Source organism: Ranitomeya variabilis, chromosome 8 (assembly GCF_051348905.1).
Source record: "Ranitomeya variabilis isolate aRanVar5 chromosome 8, aRanVar5.hap1, whole genome shotgun sequence".
Lineage (NCBI taxonomy): Eukaryota > Metazoa > Chordata > Amphibia > Anura > Dendrobatidae > Ranitomeya > Ranitomeya variabilis.
Window position 1 is genome coordinate 117,618,802 of NC_135239.1, and position 20,434 is coordinate 117,639,235.

Genomic DNA, 20,434 nt, shown 5'->3' on the forward strand with positions numbered 1-20,434 from the left:
ACAGCTCAGCAGCCTCTGCTAGTGCAGTTCTTGGCAGCATCAGACGGCTAGACCAACTGCCAAGATTTGATTGACAGTGTTTGGGAGAGATGAAAACTTATGTCCCCCAGATAAGACTGAAATATCTGCTTTTGGTTCAACTGGGTATTTCTTTTAACTGCACTTCCAAAAAGCAACAAATTTAAATCTCTCTGCAATGAAGAAAAAAAAAAAAAAAAAAAGTGTAGGTCTAGGATTTTTACAAGGTAAGGCCGGCCTCACACTAGCGAGTTTTACGGACGTAAGAGCGCAGAAATTACGTCCGTAAAACTCGCAAAATAAACGGCACAATTATTCTCAATGGGGCTGCTCCTATTAGCCGTATATTACGGTTCAGTATTATACGGCTTTCTACGGCCGTACAAAATCGCAGCATGCTGCGTTTGTCAGCGTATTGCGCAAAAAAATAGCTAATGAAAGTCTATGGGGGCGAGAAAAATACGGATTCCACACGGACCTGCAGTGTGACTTGCGAGAAATATGCAGCAGTGTTAGTGAAAAGTCGGTAATTCAATTGCCGGCTTTTCATTTCTCCTGCACAAACCCGACAGGATATGAGACATGATTACATACAGTAAACCATCTCATATCCCCATTTTTTTTGCATATTCCACACTACTAATGTTAGTAGTGTGTATGTGCAACATTTCAGCGCTGTAGCTGCTGAAATAAAGGGTTAAATGGCGGAAAAAATTGGCGTGGGCTCCCGCGCAATTTTCTCCGCCAGAATGGTAAAGCCAGTGACTGAGGGCAGATATTAATAGCCAGGAGAGGGTCCATGGTTATTGGCCCCCCCGTGGCTAAAAACATCTGCCCCCAGCCACCCCAGAAAAGGCACATCTGGAAGATGCGCCTATTCTGGCACTTGGCCACTCTCTTCCCACTCCCTGTAGCGGTGGGATATGGGGTAATGAAGGGTTAATGCCACCTTGCTATTGTAAGGTGACATTAAGCCAGATTAATAATGGAGAGGCGTCAATTATGTCACCTATCCATTATTAATCCAATTGTTGGAAAGGGTTAAAAAACACACACACACACACACACACACACGATTTAAAAGTAGTTTAATGAAATAAACACAGCGGTTGTTGTAATTTATTGTTCTCTCAATCCATCAGGAACACCCTCGCTTGGAAAAATAATAAACGCACAAGATACATACCTTCTGGTGAACCGTCTCGTCCCACGAAGTAATCCATCTGAAGGGGTTAATTAATATTACAGGCACGAGCTGCAATAAACCACTCGCTCGTGCCTGTAATCCCCGGGTGCTGAAAGGAAAGCAGGATCTGTACTTACATTGAGTCGCGGTGAGGCGGCCTCTGGTGGATGTTCTCATGAACTGCAGCCTGGGAACTTTTTCCCACGCTCCAGGTCATATGAGGACATCCACCAGGGGGCGCATCACCGCGACTGAAGGAAATGTAGGTCAATGACCTACATTTCATTCATTCGCCGGGGATTACAGGCACGGAGCACAGCTGCATTAGCAGGGCTCCTGCCTGTAATATTAGTTAACCCCTTCAGATGGATTACTTCGTGGGACGAGATGGTTCACCAGAAGGTATGTATCTTGTGCGTTTATTATTTTTCCAAGCGAGGGTGTTCCTGATGGATTGAGAGAACAATAAATTATTACAACAACCGCTGTGTTTATTTCATTAAACTACTTTTAAATCGTGTGTGTGTGTGTGTGTGTGTGTGTGTGTGTGTGTGTGTGTGTGTGTGTGTGTGTGTGTGTGTGTGTGTGTGTGTGTGTGTGTGTGTGTGTGTTTTAACCCTTTCCAACAATTGGATTAATAATGGATAGGTGTCATAATTGACGCCTCTCCATTATTAATCTGGCTTAATGTCACCTTACAATAGCAAGGTGGCATTAACCCTTCATTACCCCATATCCCACCGCTACAGGGAGTGGGAAGAGAGTGGCCAAGTGCCATAATAGGCGCATCTTCCAGATGTGCCTTTTCTGGGGTGGCTGGGGGCAGATGTTTGTAGCCACGGGGGGGCCAATAACCATGGACCCTCTCCTGGCTATTAATATCTGCCCTCAGTCACTGGCTTTACCATTCTGGCGGAGAAAATTGCGCGGGAGCCCACGCCAATTTTTTCCGCAATTTAACCCTTTATTTCAGCAGCTACAGCGCTGAAATTTTGCACATACACACTACTAACATTAGTAGTGTGGAATATGCAAAAAAAATGGGGATATGAGATGGTTTACTGTATGTAAACCATGTCTCATATCCTGTCGGGTTTGTGAAGGAGAAATGAGAAGCCGGCAATTGAATTACCGGCTTTTAACACATATCGCGCTGAATGAAATCTAAATACAGAAAAATATATATATATATATATATATATATATATATATATATATATATATATATATATATATATATATATATATATATATACTGTATATATGTTTTCCCGAACATTTGAGCACATAAATCCATTAGATGTCGGTTTTGCAAGCCTGCGCGAAAATCTCGCAGTACGGATGCCATACGGATTACATACGGAGGATGCCATGCGCAAAATACGCTGACACACCCTGACTACGGATCAATATTTTGGGAACATTTCTCCGTATTACGGCCGTAGTACGGACGTATAATACGTGGCGTATTGTCTTACGCCCAGTGTGAGGCCGGCCTAATTAAATCAATTTTTTGATTAAGTGACAGGTCTTTAAAGTGTAATTGTACATAGAGCATAGGTGAGTTCAGAGCTGCAGAGTGGAGGGTATATATTTTTCTCCCCTTTATGCTTCTGATTGGTCAACCGCATGCAGGGGAAGAAGTATACGCCCTTAGAGAAAAATCTCTGGCAACGTCAAGTTAAGTGTAGCAAATTCTAACCTCAATTTTACAAGCCAATCTGTTTGCAATGGATTAGTTACATTAAAAAAAAAAAATCTGCTTTTTACCTTGTTCAGCAGCCACTATTCCATCATGTGTCCAGACTGACATGCTCAAACTGGTGAAGGGTCATTTAAATACTTTATTACCTGCCATTTAATCTTGAATAAAGATTAAACAAACCTAAACAAGGTTGCACCAAACAGCAATATACATTTACAATTATTGGGAGAATCTTCCATCTACACCTCCCTTTCCCCACTCACCCCCTTAAATGTAAAAGTGAAGTGTTGGTTCAGAAACAAGGACAGAATTTTTTTTTTTTTTTTTTTTTTTTTAAACACAGAGGTAGTGTCAATGGGATAAATAGTAGACAAGGCAGAATGGATTTCTTTCCTAACCAGGCAGACTTCATAAATGCAGGTGTTCCATCCTTGATCACAGAACGAATACAAATTTTACATGAAGGTTTAGTGTGACATACTAGAAATTTGAGTAGATTCAACGTTGCTTCTATTTGGAATTGGTAAAACTGGCAGATTGCTTGAATCCCTGAAAGAGGCGATAGGTGCCATTTGTGTTGCATACAAGTGCTGTTCATTCTTTCACTCTGAGTATAAGGGCTCTTTTCCATTTGCGAGAAACACGTCCGTGTCTCACATGTGAAAACCAAGCTCTGGCGGCGGCACTCCAGAGCGGAGCGTACAGCCGCACAGCAACACAGAGCCGCACACTCCGCTCTGGAGTGCCGGCGCCAGAGCTTGGTTTTCACATGCGAGACACGGACGTGTTTCTCGCAAATGGAAAAGAGCCCTAAGGATCTTAGAACTCGTCGTCTATTTAACATAGGTGTAACCTTATTTTTCTCATATGTAGAAGGACAGGCACATTGAGCAAGAAGAGAACAAAACCCTTTTCCTTTAAAATCAGAAGGAGGTAATCTCTGGTGTGCCATCAAGGAGGCAACTGGGAAACGAACACTGCTTGGAATAAACAAGGATCAATAGTCAAGTAAATGTTGACATTTAAAAACAAGGAATAACTACAGGATTTTCAGAGAAATAGGTCTTTATGCAAAATAAGCTTTACTTACATATATTAAGCCAGAATAGTATCGCTCCTTCAGATTGTGCAGAACAGATGCTTCATTTAAGCATGTAAGCTCAGCCATATCTTCAACTTTAGAGAACTTAGGTGGGTTCATCTTTTGTACGTCATCTTTGTTGACCTTGACTTTTTTGCCATTCTCTGCCAACTCAACAATCACCTCATCTCCCACTTCTTCCTTCAGACTTGCTGCTTCAAAACCATGCTTTTCGGAGGGTACCCATATTTGCTTTTTGGCAGCCCAGTCTGCCTGAGCTAAAGGATTGTTGATATAATTGCGATCCACATATAGGTATTTGTCTGCATCTTTTTCTGCCATTATTGGTCAGTAAACCCAAACTGTAAAAAAGGGAAAAAAAATATATACAATTAGAATGCTAAGGTTTGAGCTGTTTTTTTTTATGTTTTTTTTGGGAGTTGGAACACAATGAAACATTTAAAGATGGCAAGCAAGAAAATTAAAAGGGGACATGTCAATAAAATGGTTACATATTGTACAAGCATTTACCAAATCTGAGAGACTCATTTGCATGATATGCTCGTGCACGATAAGGCTCTGACTTCAACCAACGTAGCTTCCAGGAAGTTCCAAGCTCCGGTGACCTGCCTACATCATTTTCACTTGATGAGGCGTATCATTAAGGGAAAGTTATTTACTCAGCTGTTCAATATCCCTTTTTAACAGCGCTGAGGAATAAATGAATAGCGCCACCCCGTGCCTGAAATTCCCCTGGTTGACAACTGACACCCTGCAGTAATGACCCCAGTTTTGAAACAGATTGGGGAAGATTAACCCCTTAAATACCACTCAATGGTGGCAGCAGATTCCAAGCGGTTAAAAGAGCACTTTTGGCAGGATCAATTACCCCTGCAATCAATCATTGCCATGGTACACAGAGGTTACAGCGGCCTGTGAGATCCAGCAGGGTCTAAAAGGCGGTGTCAATGACTCACTGACCGGTGTGAAATAGACCAGAAAAAGTAAAAATTATACATGTCCCAAAGCGGAACTTAAGGAAAATGTAAATGGGTACATAAAATACGCGTAGAAGGAAAAAAAAATAATAAAAAATTAAATGAAAACTCCCATAAAAATATAATCAAGCCCCAATAAGCCTCATTCTGTAAAATAAAATTAAAATTACACCTCAAAACATGTTTATGTAAAAACCAAATAGCTTTCTCAAAAATTCTGTTAAGCCGTAAAAGTAGAACAAACAAAAAAACAAACAAACTAAATCTGGAGTCACTAATCAGTGACCTAACAAAGCATGCCGCCTTATCACCGCAGAAAAATAAATTCTTGTACTGCTGTTAATTTGATCATTCTGTAAAAAAATTTGAATAAGTCTCAGCTCACATTTGTCCTGCTCTCTCTGCGGAGAACAGCAAATCCCAGATGCCAGGATTCACCCCCTCCCCCCACCCCAGTATTTAGCACCAGGACTTTATTACATCTGCAAATCACTCAGTCCTGCAACTGGTGGAAGGGGGTCACATGTGCTGTACTTGTAAGGTCACATCTGAACTAGTAGAGACCAGCACTAGAGCAGGGGTCAGTGATTAACCCCTTCATGACATCTGTCATACATGTACAGCGCCAGGGGATGTGCATGCCCTCAAACCGCCATACATTTATGGCGTGCCCAAATGCGGGTGTCACCCTGCAGACCCGCCCAAGATTTGTGCTACGGTAGTGCCAATCGTGGGCTTTTAACCGTTTGATGCTGATCTCAATAGTGACAGTGACATTGATCGGCATCACAAAGGGTGCAAAAATTGATGTCCCTTCATGGGACAAGATGATTTAAAGAAAAAAAAAAAAAAAAAAAAAGAAAATATATTAATCCTGACAATACATGTATTTATGTAAAAACTAAAGCACACATTTGGTATCACCACGTCCGGATCGACCTGACATATAAAATGGTCTCACTAGTCAACTACGGATGAGCGAATGGTCAGCGATACTCTGATATCACTCAGTATCTGGGTGCTTTGCATTCAGCAAGCATTAGCCAGTGCTCGAATTTGAAACTTGAATCTCCACCCTGCATGTTTGGCACCTGTTACACAGCAATAGCAGCGTAGGTAATTAAATTAAAACAACCTTTAATATAGCATGTTTAAAAAAAATGACCAAAGCCAGAATGCATAGACTAAAACAATAATAAAGTGCAAGTGCGGATCTCCTTAATTTTCACCTTACAAGGGTGCCGGCAGAACATTCTGGGTTATTGACGACATGCTTGCTACTAGTAGCAAGGGTCCTTCTGAGACATCTTTTTTGGCTTTCAGAAAATACCCCCTGATGAACCCACCATATGGAGGGAGAAACGCATTGGGGTGATGAAATAACCCTAGGGGCATTAACTAGCTTTACACTAGGGTAACAGCCCTCGTTAGACCTTGTAATAGCGGCAGCCATGCAGGGGCACGACAGTGAGTGGTAATGATAGAATATACCCCTCTGTTTGCACGATTTTTTCTTACCTCCCCCGATCCTTGGACTATTTGGGAGAAATGGATCTTTTAACCCTTAGTGAAGTTATCTAACAGTGATAAAAGGAAGGACGAATTTGGTGATATCACACCAGTTTTCTATTTTGAGCACTGTTTGGAGCACTTGCATTTTATCATGTTTTTGTCTATGTATTATGGATTGTCATTTTTAAACATGCTATATTAAAGGTTATGTTTTAATTTAATTACCTACCCTGCTGCTATTGCTGAAGAAATTAGGTGCCAAACATGCAGGGTGGAGATTCAAGTTTCAAATTCGAGCACTGGCTAATGCTTGCTGAATGCAGAGCACCCAGATACTGAGTGATATCAGAGTATCGCTGACCATTCGCTCATCCGTAGTTGACTAGTGAGACCATTTTATGTGTCAGGTCGATCCGGACGTGGTGATACCAAATGTGTGCTTTAGTTGCTGAAGAAATTTTGGGAAGGTGCTGAGGTTCACAACCAATAAGGATGCTGGAATTGCCTACAAGTCACCAATGCTGTAGCCATCTTGGTAGTGGCATTGGCTGGCCGTGTGGCTCACCGATACCATTGCACAGCTCAGGGACAGCCCTTATTGGAATCAGTGAATATCTAGGCCTGTGTGCACACACAGTAAATCAAGAGTCCTGCAGTGTTGATACTGGTGTCAATTCTAAATTATAAGTGCTTCTCACTAAGTAAGAAAATCATCAAAAAGTTAATGTATTTCAGTTCTTCAAAACAAAGTGAAACATTATCTAGAGTCATTACAAACAGAGTGATCTATTTCAAGTGTTTATTTCTGTTAATCTTGATTATGGTTTACAGCCAATGAAAACCCAAAAGTCACCATTTCAGTAAAATTAGAATAATTAAAGGGAACTGAAAGAGACTAAGGGACCTTTTTAAATGCTTAGGAAGCCTTTGCAAGTGATTTTTTGTTAAAGGGAACCTGTCAACCCTCAAAAACGAAGGTGAGCTAAGCCCACCAGCTCAGGGGCTTGTCTACAGCACTAGATGGTGGCCTGATTCTAACGCATCGGGTATTCTAGAATATGCATGTCCACGTAGTATATTGCCCAGCCCACGTAGTATATTGCCCAGCCACGTAGTATGTAGTATATTGGTCAGTCACGTAGTATATTGCCCAGCAACGTAGTATATTTCCCAGTGACATAAAATAAAAAATAAACATACTCATCTTCCGAAGTGCCGTTGAAGTCCTGGCGCCTGTGTACGATGCACGCGGCAGCTTCCGGTCCCAGGGTAGGTATGAGCGCAGGACCTGTGATGACGTCGCGGTCACATGACCGTGACATCATGGCAGGTCCTTCTCGCATATCATCCTTGGCACCGGAACCTGCCGCTTGCACTGCCGAGGACAGCGGGAGATGTCGGAGGGTGAGAATAACCTTTTTTTGTTATTATTCTTATTTGTAACATTAGATGTTTTTACTATTGATGCTGCATAGGCAGCATCAATAGTAAAAAGTTGGTCACACAGGGTTAATAGCTGCGTTAATGGAGTGAGTCACACCGCGGTCCATTAACGCTGGCATTAACCCTGTGTGAGCGCTGACTGGAGGGGAGTATGGAGCGGGCACTGACAGCGGGGAGGAAGGAGCGGCCATGTTGCCGCCGGACAGTGCCTGTTGCTGATTGTTCGTGGCAATGGTCGTGGGCGTTTTGCCACGACCAATCAGCGACTTGGATTTCCATGACAGACCGAGGCCTCGACCAATGAATAAACGTGACAGACAAAGATGGAACTGACCCTTAGACAATTATATAGTAGATTCTGTAATACTGTAGATAAGCCCCCAATATATCCTGAAAGATGAGAAAAAGAGGTTAGATTATTCTCACCTGGGTGGGCGGGGCGGTCCAATCCGATGGGCGTCACGGTCCAGGGCCTCCCATCTTCAAAGGATGACGTCCTTTTCTTGTCTTCACGCTGCGGCTCCGGCGTACTTTGTCTGCCCTGTTGAGGGCAGAGCAAAGTACTGCAGTGCGCAGGCGCCCAGCATCTGTGACCTTACCCAGCACCTGCGCACTGCAGTACTTTGCTCAACAGGGCAGACAAAGTACACCTGCGCCGAGGCCACAGCGTGAATACAAGAAGAGGATGTCATCGTAAGAAGATGGGAGGCCCCGGACCAGACTGCGACGCCCATCGGACTGGAGCGCAGCAGGACCGCCCCCGGGTGAGTATAATCTAACATCGGCGGGGGGGGGGGGGGGGGGGGAACTTATCTACAGCATTACAGAATGCTGTAGATAAGCCCCTGATGCCGGTGGGCTTAGCTCACCTTCGATTTTGGGGGTTGACAGGTTCCCTTTAACAAAAAACACCTGCAAAGGCTTCCTAATCATTTAAAAAGGTCCCTTAGTCTGTTTCAGTAGTATCCACAATCATGGGGAAGACTGCTGACTTAAGAGATGTCCAGAATGCAGTCATTGACACTCCCACAAGGAGGGTAAGCCACAAAACATCATTGCTAAAGAAGCTGGCTGTTTAGAGTGCTGTATCCATGCATATTAATGGAAAGTTTAGTGGAAGGAAAAAGCATGGTAGAAAAAGGGGCACAAGCAACTGAGATAACAATCCTTTCAAGGCTGCGGTTAAGAAAAGGCCATTCAAAAATTTGAGGGAGATTAACAAGGAATGCACTGAAAGTTGAGTGAAAGGAAAAATGTGTGTCAGGAATATGATGCATTTGATTGTCTATGATCACGCACACTGCTTTAATGGATGTAGCAGAGCTCAGAGTACGGACACGCTGTGGGCTTTCCGAACCCCCTTCCCAGCTCTTTCTCCCTGCTGACAGTACAGCTGTAAAGTTAAACTCCAGGGTCTGACCGTTTCCCCTCCCTCAAGAATGCAGGGATAAGCAGAAAACTCTTGCGTTTGCCAAGTTGTGGGAGAATTATTCATGATGAATAATTCCACCCCAGGTGCTGACAGATATGAAAGTTACCTATTTGGGATGTGCAACAATAGGGCTACACACCAGTGCGTTTTCTTAGCGCAGCGCCTAGCAGAAACTGAGAAATGGATTACTACTTAACCGGGTCACCCAGCTACCCCACTGTGTAATCTTAAATGGAAGCTATCCTTGTGAGAAGACATGCCATACATTTGTCGTCATTCTACGAGGTTCACAGCGTACGCTAGGACGAATAAGAGTTTTAATAACGTTCTGAGTCTCTTTGGAAAGGGGAGTGGAGACCATAGCTCCGCCCACTCAGTGATGTCACAACCAGGGGGTATAAGTGGGTGGGAGCTCATTTTTAACGAACTTTTGCCCAGGTAGTCAGCTGGGTGCGGGGGGGGGGGGGGGGGGGGTCTGTAAATCTGCCTGATTCATTGGGACATATGCTCTCCTTCCCCCCCAGCTGCATGGTCTGCTATGAAATGACTTAAGAACTAAGTATTTTTCTTCCTTTAATCCCTTTTTAATTTTGTAATTGTATATACTTGTCTCATTTTATGATATCTCTTTACACTTTTGTAAACACTGCCTATCTTTTGGAGTAAAATATATAAAATTACTAGCTTCATTTCTCCTTGCTCTATAACGTACGCAACACGTCCTCTGAACTAAATTACACTATTAATTGGATTGGCTCCTGACCCATTATTAAGAAACAGGAGCTGGTGGCAGCAGAAGTGTCCTGCGCTGTGGGTAACGCTGGCAGTGACTGAACGGGGTTTTTATAGTGTATTACTTGGCTGCGACTGAGAATAATTATATCACCCTCACTGCAGTGTGTGCCCAATAGTCAGTACATAGCAGGCAGCCTTTCCGGTACCTAATTATCCTAGGTGCAATACCCTGAACTGAGGGTAAGGGGGGTGCCAGAGAGCTGCAAGCTCCAAACCGAAACTGGGAAGTGGGATATAAATAAATCCCCTTCTTAAAAGAACAGGGGAGGCCAAACAACCCCAGTTCATGACATATCGGTGTCAGCAGTAGGAATGATACAAATATTCCCCCTGTTATTTGTGACAAAAACAAAGTGAAACTCAGAGTCATTACAAACAGTGATCTATTTCAAGTGTTCATTTCTGTTGATGTTGATTTGGGTTTTCATTGGCTGTAAGCCATAAAGTCACTATTTTAGTAAATTTGAATTAAAAACACCTGCAAAGGCTTCCTAAGCATTTAAAAATGGTCCCTTAGTCTTTCAGTAGTATCCACAATCATGGGGAAGACTGCTGACTTGAGAGATGTCCAGAATGTAGTTATTGACACTCCACAAGGAGGGCAAGCCACAAAAGTTCATTGCTAAAGAAGCTGGCTGTTCAGAGTGCTGTATCCAAGCATATTAATGGAAAGTTGAGTGGAAAGAAAAAGCGTGGTAGAAAAAGGTGCACAAGTAACTGGGATAACCGCACCCTTGAAAGGATTATTAAGAAAAATCCATTCAAAAATTTGAGGGAGATTCACAAAAAATGGACTGCTGCTGGTGTCATTGCTTCAAGAGCCACCACACAGACGTATCCAGGACATGGGCTACAAGTGTTGCATTCCTGGTGTGAAGCCACTCATGACCGATAGACAACGCCATAAGCGTCTTAACTGGGACAAGGAGAAAAAGAACTGGACTGTTGCTCCGTGGTCCAAGGCGTTTTCGGATGAAAGCAAATTTTACATTTCATTTAGAAATCAAGATCCCAGAGTCTGGAGGAAGAGTGGGGAGGTACACATTCCAAGCTGCTTGAGGTTTCCACAATCAGTTATGGTTTGGGGAGCCATGCCATCTGCTGGTGTAGGTCAACTGTGTTTTATCAAGACTAAAGTCAGCGCAGCCAGCGCTGGTATGTCACTCTCCACAAGGAGAAACCTTACCCCTTAGACCTCAGTCCAGAGCCTCTCACCTAGCCAACTCAGTTCTCATGCTTCACACACTGACGTGTGCTAACAGCCTGGAAACCCGTGTCTGCAAACTGAGATACTGATTCGGCTCTTATCACAAGTCATATTGCAAGACCCCTTCATGACCCAGCCTATTTTGGCCTTAATGACCTTGCCGTTTTTTGCAATTCTGACCAGTGTCCCTTTATGAGGTAATAACTCAGGAACGCTTCAACGGATCCTAGCGATTCTGAGATTGTTTTTTCGTGACATATTGGGCTTCATTTTAGTGGTAAATTTAGGTCGATAATTTCTGAGTTTATTTGTGAAAAAAACGGAAATTTGGCGAAAATTTTGAAAATTTCGCAATTTTCACATTTTGAATTTTTATTCTCTTAAACCAGAGAGTTATGTGACACAAAATAGTTAATAAATAACATTTCCCACATGTCTACTTTACATCAGCACAATTTTGGAAACAAATTTTTTTTTTGCTAGGAAGTTATAAGGGTTAAAATTTGACCAGTGATTTCTCATTTTTACAACAAAATTTACAAAACCATTTTTTTTTTAGGGACCACCTCACATTTGAAGTCAGTTTGAGGGTTCTATATGGCTGAAAATACCCGACACCATTCTAAAAACTGCACCCCTCAAGGTGCTCAAAACCACATTCAAGAAGTTTATTAACCCTTCAGGTGTTTCACAGCAGCAGAAGCAACATGGAAGGAAAACCGGTTTTTACGTACCGGTAATAGGATTTTACAGAGTCCACGACAGCACCTACAACGAGAGAGGGGGATCCGCCCACCTTCCGGACAGGAACCTACAGGTTAAAAAGGGGCGGTCCCCCTCGCCCTCCAGTTTGTGTTCCAGAGTACAAGGGATACCGCCAATGAATCAGTACATGACAATATTATCTTAAACATTACTAAATACCACCACCTCTATAGAGTGATCTCTAAGGCACACCTTCCAACAGAGTGCAGGAATAAGTAACTAAATACGGGGGGGAATGTATGGGTGCTGTCGTGGACTCTGTAAAATCCTATTACCGGTACGTAAAAACTGGTTTTCCTATCGCCACGATAGCACCCACAACGAGAGACTTTCAAAGACTATTAACTGGGAGGGACCACAGCACTAAGTACTGAACGGCCGAACTGTAAGCTGGAATTAGCAGATAGATCAAGGCGATAGTGTTTATAAAAGGTGGAAGGTGATGACCAAGTTGCCGCCTTACATATCATTTCAATGGGGACATCTGCCTTCTCCGCCCAGGATGATGCCATGGCCCGAGTGGAGTGCGCCCTGATGCCTTCTGGTGGTGTTACTCCCCTGGCAGAGTAGGCAAGACATATCGCTTCTCTAATCCATCTGGCGATAGAGCTTTTCGTGACACCAGAACCCTTTTTCCGTTTCTGGAAAGAAATAAACAGAGCCCTACTCTGTCTCCAGTTTTGTGTCCTATCCAGGTATCCTAATATTGCCCTCTTAACATCTAGGGTATGATATTTTTTCTCCTCTTCTGAACCTGGATTTTCATAGAAAGATGGTAAATAAATCTCCTGACTTCTATGAAATTTGGATGCTACTTTTGGCAAGTAAGCAGGATCAGGTTTTAAGACAATTTAATCCTGGAGAATTATTAGATAGGGAGGATCTACTGATAACGCATGCATATCACTGACCCTCCTGGCAGACGTTAATGCTAAAAGTAGGGCTGTTTAAGGTTAAATTTTTTATCGAAATAGAGTCTAAAGGCTCAAAGGGAGGTTCGGTCAATGCGTCAAGCACCAGATTTAGATCCCAAGGGGGTATTCTTACAATATGGATTGGGTTAGAACGCTTACATGCTTTAATAAACCTAGCAACCCATCTATTACCAGCTATATCACTGTTATATAGAGCTCCCAAGGCTGAAACATGAACTCTTAGAGTGTTGACTGCTAAACCCAACTCCCAGCCTTTCTGAAGAAACTCTAAGATAGCCGGAATTGGAGCATTATCTTCTAATGGTTGCTGATGAAACATAAGGAATTTTTTCCAAATTTTTGTATAGATTTTTGTAGTAACTTCCTTCCTGCTTTTTAATAAGGTAGCTATTAAAGCACTAGAGAACCCCCTTTCCTTCAGAAGCTCCCTCTCAAGTTCCAAGCCGTTAAGTGAAGAGTCTCCAAATTTGGATGATGAAATGGACCTTGAGAAATGAGTTCCGGAACTACTGGCAACACCCAGGGATCGGTCACCGACATTGTCCTGAGGAGAGAAAACCAAGGCCTCTTGGGCCAGAAGGGAGCAATTAAAATCACTCTGGCTCTTTCCTCCCGGATCTTCCTGAGAACTATCGGAACTAGACACATAGGGGGAAAAGCATACGCCAGCTGGAAGTCCCAACGGACACGAAGGGAATCCACTATGAATGGTTGGTCTGCCATCTGTAGGGATGCGAACCTCCTGACCTTCCTGTTCTCCCTGGTAGCAAATAGATCTATTGTCGGTAATCCCCACAGATTGACTATTTGATCGAATATGTGTTGGTCTAAGGCCCACTCTCCCTGACGAAGGGAATGGCGACTGAGGTAGTCCGCCTGTATATTGAACTCCCCTTTTATATGAACTGCCGACAGGGATTGTAGGTGATTCTCGGCCAGACACAATATTTGTGCTGTAGTGATCATTAGGGATCGTGATCTTGTCTCTCCCTGATTGATGTAGGCCACCACAGTCATATTGTCTGTTTGTATTTGTACATGCGAATTCCTCAGGGATGGTAGGAAGCAAAGAAGAGCTTGATTGACTGCAGCAAGCTCTTAGGTTTGAGGAATTATGGGACTCCTGAGTCGACCAACGCCCCTGGGTTAGACTGTCTCCCATATGGGCTCCCCAACCGAATGGACTGGCATCTGTCGTAACTATGTTGTCCGGAGTGATGTTCCAGAGAACTCCCTTTGATAAATGTGCCAGATTGAGCCACCATCTCAGATCGTGAAGAGTGGCGGTTGATAGACTGAACCTTCTGCTCAGAGCACCATGAAGATCCTTTTCTGCTTGAAGAACTTCGTATTGAAGCATTCGGGTATGAGCTTGAGCCCATCTCACTGCCGATATACATGCAGTCAAAGATCCTAACAGACATTGCGTCTCTTAAACTTAAGTTTGGAACTTTCCTTACAGCCGTGATTCTTTGAATGACCTTCTGCTTCTTGTCTTCTGGTAGGAAGGATGACTGATTTTCCGAGTCTAGAAGAACTCCTAGGAACACTTGACGTCTTGTGGGTTCCAGTCTTGACTTTTCCCAGTTGACTAACCATCCGAGTTCCTGTAGGGATGATATTACGGCATTTATCCTAGACGTACACTGAGCGATTGAATTTCCAACTATTAAAAAATCGTCTAGATAGGGCACCACAAGGGTTTCCTTTTCCCTGATATGGGCCATTACTTCCGAAACAACTTTTGTAAAAATTCTAGGAGCCATGGACAGGCCAAAGGGCATTGCTAAAAATTGGAAATGTTTAATCTGATGGTTTACCCATACTGCCATCCTGAGAAATTGCTGGTGATTTCTGTGAACTGGAAGATGGTAGTACGCATCTTTTAGATCCAAAACCGACATGTAGCACCTAGGAAACAAAAGCTTAGTTGTTGATTTAATGGATTCCATCTTAAAAGCGCGGTACTGAAGATATTCATTCAATTTACGTAAATTTATGATAGTCCTAAAGGACCCATCAGGTTTAGAGATTAAGAACAGGGGAGAATAAAAACCCGTCTTCTCCTGATGTTTTGGTACTTCTTCAATAACTCGCTTTGTAAGCAATTGTTGAATCTCTAATTCTAAGGCCTGTTGGGCCGGAGTGTCCAGTGATGTTATAACAAAATGATTTGGGGGAGTTCTCAAAAATTCTAATTTTAATCCTGACTCGACTACCCCCATTATCCAGGCACTAGATGTTATCTTTCTCCATTCCGCAGAGAAGAATCTTAGTCTTCCTCCTACTGGTAGACCTATTCTATCTGTAATTACGTCTACGTCTCAAGAAAGATGAAGGGTTTTTATAGTATCCACCTTTCTTCTTTTGATCCAACGTCTCCCAGTCACGATTATATCCCTGCTGGTCTGACTGGAATTTTCTGAAGGGCATGCGTCTCCGGAAGGCATTCCTAAAAGTGGGATTAAATATTTTAGGAAATTCCTTCTGTCTTCCGCCTTTGCAAGGATGTCATCCAGCACTGGGCCGAATAGGTACTCACCCCTACACGGAATGGTGCATAATTTGGCTTTTGCCTGAGCATCACCCTTCCAGGTCTTTAGCCAAAGCGCCCGTCGGGCTGCATTTGAGAGACCCGCCGATCTTGCAGCCAATTTCAAGGAATCAATCGACGCATCCGCTAGATAAGCTGCTCCTTCTCTGACCTGAGACAGGGAGTTTAACAATTTATCCCTGGGTACTTTAGCCTTAAGCTGTTCTTCCAGCTGAGTTACCCAGACCATGACCGATCTCGCCATACAGGTGCCTGCTATTGCAGGTTTAAAGGCTCCAGATGACGCTTCCCATACTTTAAGAAGCATGTCAGCCTTCCTGTCTGAAGGATCCTTAAGGAGTCCCACATCTTCCAATGGTAGCGAGGCTGTTTGAGGTAGAGGCCACTGCCGCATCTACCTTTGGGATTTTCATCCATTGGGATAAGGTGTCATCCTCAAAGGGGTACCTTCTTTTTGCAGCCGAAGGTAAAAACCCTTTATCCAGCTTGTCCCACTCCCGTCTGACCAGATCCTTAACAGTATCCACCACTGGGAAAGCTTTGCGACTTCTCTGGCTCAGCCCTGCGAACATGATTTCCTGGGTTGTTTTCGGCTCTCTACTTTCTGCCATACCCATAGTTGTACGGACAGCCTTAATTAAAGTCTCCATATTTTCGGTGGAAAAGCAAGGCCTTCCCTCCTCATCTGAGGAGGATGGTGATGGGCTCTCCGAGCACTCGCCCTCTTGCAACGAAGGGCTGGAATCAGATACTATCTCCACACTATCTTTCTCATGCCGTCTAGATTTAAGGGATGATTTAATTTCTTCCCTAATTACTTCCCTCAAATCCGATACACGGAGGGGGGCCTCTTCCTCTAGAGTCTGGCATATACACGTCTGACATAACTTCTTTACATAGGTGTCAGGTAGCGGCTCCGTACATAACGCACACTGCTTATGCTTTGTCTTTGAGACCTTCTTGCCCTATAACAAAACATAGTATAGAAGACAGTAGTATCAGCCAATGGCTTCAGAGATTAACTCACCACTGCTGATGAACTTAGAGTACCGGTTTCTGAGGGGGTGAGGTGTGACGTGACGTGCCAGGGTCCTGCTGCCCGCGTGTCACTTCTCCACCACGAGATCTGCTGCTGCTCCTTTCTCCCGATTGTCGGTGTTCGGCGTCTCCTGTGGAAGACATGTTGCCGCACACCACTCACCAAGCGCTGTCTGCTTTTAAAAGTCCCGCGCTCCTCCTCCCGGCCTCCTCCGGAAGTCCTCAAATCACTTCCGGGTTATAAGTGCCGACCTGCTCCTGCAGCGTCGCGCGCGCGTGGACGACCCGGGGCGGCATGCCTTCCCCCAGGAACGCCACCTCGACCATCCGGTCATGCCGTCCTTGTCAGACGAGGGGGGAAGCTGGACACAGGACTTCCCCCCCCCCCCCCCCCCCCCCCGACGCTGCTTCTGGGCCCCCGACTCTGCCGTTCTTCCTGGACACCGCACAGAGGCTTGGCGGACCTGGGTAAGACGATCGAACCTGTAGGCTCCCGCCGTCCGGACAGGAACCCAAACTGGAGGGCGAGGGGGACCGCCCCTTTTTAACCTGTAGGTTCCTGTCCGGAAGGTGGGCGGATCCCCTCCCTCTTTGTGGGTGCTGTCGTGGCGATAGGAAAAAAATCAGATTTATATACCATACGCTCACAGTGAGTTCCTCTATACCTGGTCTAGGATGGGTCAGTGGCTGCATTCACTTGGCAGCCAATTGTCCTAAAGATTAGAGGTAGCGGCGCTTCTTCCCCCTGACAAACTGGTGGCAGTGGTGCGACTGTACGACCCCCCACCCCTGGGTAGGATGTTTGTGACTTTTTACAAGTGTATATTTTATAGCTGCTCTTCTGCATTTTTAACCAAATTTATGTTGATATTCCAACTGGTTGCAATTTTTTTTTTTTTTTTTTTTAAACCACCAAGTTGTTTTATGAAGGCACCCAATGCCCACAGAAAGAGCCATGGTCGGCCCACTTTGAGGTCACTTCTAGTGGTTGAAGTACAAACACTATTGTGGGGACACGTTCTGCTGGCCAACATCTTGCCTTCATACGGTGTGAGCATTATGAGTCTCAGGTTTGTGTTTTTTATTTTTAACTAAGATTAAAGCAAAATTAGTACATCAATAAAACAAAAGTTGGAAGGAAGTGAGGCTGAATACAGTCTTTGGCAAACATTTCATCACTTGGCAGAGGTTAGTCACACATACACATTGTTACAGCATTTCCGGCATTTGATTCTGTGATACATGACTATTGCCTTATATGGGCATAACGAACACAGGTCATGCCTTGCACACGGACATGCAGCTACACAGCACAGCCAGCAGCATTCAGCATTGCACAAGGCAACATCACAGTAATTGTGTGCAAAAACCCTACAACTATTGTTTTTCATAAAACCAAAATAAGCACAGAAAAATGCCAAGGCCGAGAAAGGCGAAAGCCCCCTGCGTAGATGCATATATGCAACAAAGGGGTCGCAGTGGGAGGAGCTATATACTACTGACTATTATGGGCGAGTTGTAGCTAACCTTTGGGACATGTAGGGGTATTGGGGACTTGCCTTATTAGACAGTGTCTATGGTATCTATTTATTGCATCTTTACTTTTCACCTATTAAAGGGAACCTGTCACCCTGTTTTTTCCGTATGAGATAAAAATACTGTTAAATAGGGCCTGAGCTGTGCATTACAACAGTGTATTTTGTGGACCCCGATTCCCCACCTATGCTGCCGAAATACGTTACCAAAGTAGCCGTTTTCGCCTGTCAATCAGGCTGGTCTGGTCAGATGGGCGTGGTGTCTTCCCCCAGATCTTGCTTATTTTTCCGTTGGTGGCGTAGTGGTTTGCGCATGCCCAAGTCCAGAATCCACTGCACAGGGGAGGGAAGAGAGCGCGATCTGCGCTATTCCCCTGGTGATCGGTGGGAGCGGCCATCTTCCTGTGGCCGCGCGTGCGCAGATGGAGCGCTCTGCTGCCCGGGGATTCAGGAAAATGGCCGCGGGATGCCGCGCGTGCGCAGATGGAGATCGCGGCGGCCATTTTCCAGAAGCAGAGATGCGAACTCTGCTTCAGGAAAATGGCCGCCTCGATCTCCATCTGCGCACGCGCGGCATCCCGCGGCCATTTTCCTGAAGCCCCAGGCAGCAGAGCGCTCCATCTGCACACGCGCGGCCACAGGAAGATGGCCGCCCCCACCGATCACCAGGGGAATAGCGCAGATCGCGCTTTCCCCTCCCCTGTGCAGTGGATTCTGGACTTGGGCATGCGCAAACCACTACGCCACCAACGGAAAACTAAGCAAGATCTGGGGGAAGACACCACGCCCATCTGACCAGACCAGCCTGATTGACAGGCAAAAACAACTACTTTGGTAACGTATTTCGGCAGCATAGGTGGGGAATCGGGGGTCCACAAAATACACTGTTGTAATGCACAGCTCAGGCCCTATTTAACAGTATTTTTATCTCATACGGAAAAAACGGGGTGACAGGTTCCCTTTAAGGTTTTATGACCCCATATTTACCGTCTGATTAGGGTTTGCAATTTTCACCCTTGGCTACTTTACCTGTATTACTCGTCGCTCCTCCTGCTGTGCCAGCAGGTTCCCTATATTTACTCTCTCCCCTCTTTTGTGTATAGCCCTATTATTTGGCTAGCATTTTTCATATGTGTATTTGATTCAATAAACTGTTTTGGTTTTTATTTTACCTTTTTGGTGTTTTCTGTACTCCATGTTATCTGGTGTTGAACTATTGTTTTTGACCATTTATCTAACTCCCAGCTGTCAGGCTTTGATTATATAGCATCATCATATTCCACAGTTATCCACCAATGTCACCAGATGGAGCCTTGAATACCAGGAGCCCCTCTGGGCTGCGCTCATAGCCATCTGGCAATGACTACCACAGGGGTATGCTGCAAGGTGGTAAAGGGGTTAATGCTAAATGTATTTTTGTTTTTTTATAATTGTGGTATTTTTTCACAGGTCAATCTGTATTAAAATGAAAAGATTCTTGAAGTTTTCTAACTGGTTATTGAGGCTTTTGTAGATCAACTTTTGATTATCTCAATGAACATGTACATTGCCAAAATGGTCATATCCTGACCCATCTTGTGTTGAAGTGTGGAATGCTGGTGGGCAAAGGCCATTGTGAAGGAAGGGTCAGCTGTGACCTCACCTATTGGACTGGTGGCTGCTGTGTATATACGTGTACCTGTGACTAACCCTGCCTCTGATCATAAGGAGACATACACAGAAGTATGAGGCTGCGCACCAAAGGCCAGTAATGATTGCGCTGGACAGCATAACATGTAACCAGTAGATTAACAGCGTTATTTCTGGAGACCATGTCTGTTTGGACACAGAACATGGTGCCACCAGGTTCGGCAACAAGATCCCTTTAAATTTATAGCACATTATCAATTCCCATAAGTTATGGTTGGCCTGTATAATCCGACCTTTACATAGTCTCAGTCCATCTACATGCACTATACGCCTTCACAAGAAAACACTGAGCTCTATCAATAAGAGGGCTTTGATGTTCTCGCGTGTGTTGTGTACACAAAGCACAAGAATACTACTGCAGATGCAGTCATGAAGTACTTCCAGAAAATCCCTTTGGGGCACCTTGCCCTGAACATTAGATGACTCAAGATTATATTGGTTGTAAGAAGAAACTTTTTGATGTGTGATTAGGCCCGACTGCTGCATTCTTTACATTCCTGTGTCATGGTAAGCGAAGCAACCAGTTGTAGCACAAACGGAT

The 20,434-nt window shown here is 44.3% G+C and overlaps 1 protein-coding gene across 1 annotated transcript in view; it reads right to left on the reverse strand.

Moving 5' to 3' along the window:
- The window catches only part of MYH9 (myosin heavy chain 9), a 240,108-nt gene that overhangs the window by 198,253 nt on the left and 21,421 nt on the right, over positions 1-20,434 (reverse strand). The window contains exon 2 of the mRNA XM_077278728.1: positions 4,000-4,352. Coding sequence (XP_077134843.1) covers positions 4,000-4,332 — 333 coding nt within the window. The 5' untranslated portion in view covers positions 4,333-4,352. The remainder of the gene's footprint in view (positions 1-3,999; positions 4,353-20,434) is intronic.